The following is a 1,811-nucleotide window of genomic DNA, read 5'->3' on the forward strand; positions in this document are numbered from 1 at the left end:
TTTACATCCACAGCTTATGGTAAATAAATTTTATGTAAGCCACAGTGTTTCAGATATGGCACATGCAAGCCAGAGAAGGCAGTATCTTCACATAGAGAAAGCTGCAGAGAAGATGGAAAAGCAAACAAAACCTCACCATTAAATAACATGATTTATGCTACATCAGAAAACATGCTGTATACAGGTTCAAAGAGGGGTGAAATCTCAGCACTTCCAAGTGATGAATGGGAGGTATGCAAAATCATTATTCAGAAGAATGCACGATGCTTAAGGTGAAATTTATTCTTTACTTAGTTTTTACTTACTTTTTCTTTTCTCTTTCAGTGATTTGCATGGAATCAGGGCTTTATTTATGCTAAGCCAGCATTCTACCAGGGAGCCACCACCAACCATTGATTTGAAATTAACATTAAGACTAAGAGGTTACCCTACTCACAAAGATTTTTGTTGTTTTGTTAAATGATAATTTTAGAGATTGTAAGGGGTGGTAGAACTGGAAGCATGGCAATGAAAAAGGTGTTGCTCTCCACTGCCCCTGTTTTCTCCCCAGATTCCCCATGAAGATGGACCAACATTTCAGTTATGTTGCCCTAAGAAAAGCCTTCTATCCACAGGCTGGCATTGGGATCACAGCTAACACCATTCTGCTTTGCCTTCACATTGCCACGGTCTTTATGGGCCACAAGCCCAGGCTCACCGACCTCCCTGTCACCCACTTGGCCCTAACCCACATCCTCATGCTCCTCACCATGGGCCTTTTGGTGTCTACAGACATTTGGGAAACACAAGACATTCCAGGTGACTTCAAATGCAAAGTACTTGTCTTCCTGCACAAGGTCATGAGGGGGCTGTCCATCTGTACCACCTGTGTCCTGAGTGTGCTTCAGGCCATCCCCATGAGTCCCAATGGCTCCTGGTTGGCCAACTTCAAACTGACATCCAGAAATCCCATTGTGGGGCTATTTGTCTTGTTATGGGCCCTCACCATGACCCTCTCCAGTAACCTGCTCCTCTGCACTGTGGCCACACCCAATAAGACCCAGCCTGGTCTTCTGTTTCTTATTGACCACTGTTCCCTTCTGCTCATGAGCTACAGACACAGAAGCCTCTTTCTTGCCTTGGTGGCATTGAGAGATCTCTTATTTCTGGGTCTGATGGTTCTTTCAAGTGCATACATTATAAATCTTTTGCATAGACATAAAAAACAAGCCATGTCTCTTCATACCTCCAGGTTTTCTCCACGAAGATCCCCAGAAGAAAGGGCCACTTACACTATTCTGTTGCTCATCAACTGCTTTGAGGTCTTGTACTGTGTGGACTCCATCTTTTCACTGATTGTAGTCATGACATGGACTGGTGACCCCATCCTGTTGTGTCTTCAAATGCTTGTGGCCAATGGCTATGGCACCATCAGTCTTTTGGTGCTGATAAGTGCTGACACACGCATAATAAAAATTGTGCAAACCAAATGGAGAGAGAAAGTTCAGCTTCTGGCTAAACTGATGTAAAGCTACTTTGCCACTCTCATAAACACATTAGCCACTTATGAATAGGCACATGTTCATATATATATTTATGAACAAATATATAATGATATACAACATCCATACACATGTTTGAATATTACTGTCATAACAAAAGAAATACTGATACAGAGTACAATGTGAATATATATCTCAATAATATTAAGCAAAGTAACCAAAATCGGATATGAAAAGTCACATAGGCTATAACTACATTGACATAAATATCAAAAGACTGGAAGTCACATAATCAGAAAAGAGAAAGGTGGTTGCCAGTGGTTGGGAGGG

The 1,811-nt window shown here is 41.7% G+C and overlaps 1 protein-coding gene across 1 annotated transcript; it reads left to right on the plus strand.

Annotated features, from left to right (window-relative positions):
• Nucleotides 1-557: 557 nt before the first annotated feature.
• LOC143404115 (putative vomeronasal receptor-like protein 4) lies at nt 558-1,508 on the plus strand. The gene has a single exon (XM_076862441.1). It carries the CDS (start codon nt 558-560, stop codon nt 1,506-1,508), a length of 951 nt encoding a protein of 316 aa, XP_076718556.1.
• Nucleotides 1,509-1,811: the final 303 nt, after the last annotated feature.

The sequence above is a fragment of the Callospermophilus lateralis genome, chromosome 7, assembly GCF_048772815.1.
Source record: "Callospermophilus lateralis isolate mCalLat2 chromosome 7, mCalLat2.hap1, whole genome shotgun sequence".
In the NCBI taxonomy this organism is placed as follows: Eukaryota; Metazoa; Chordata; class Mammalia; order Rodentia; family Sciuridae; genus Callospermophilus; species Callospermophilus lateralis.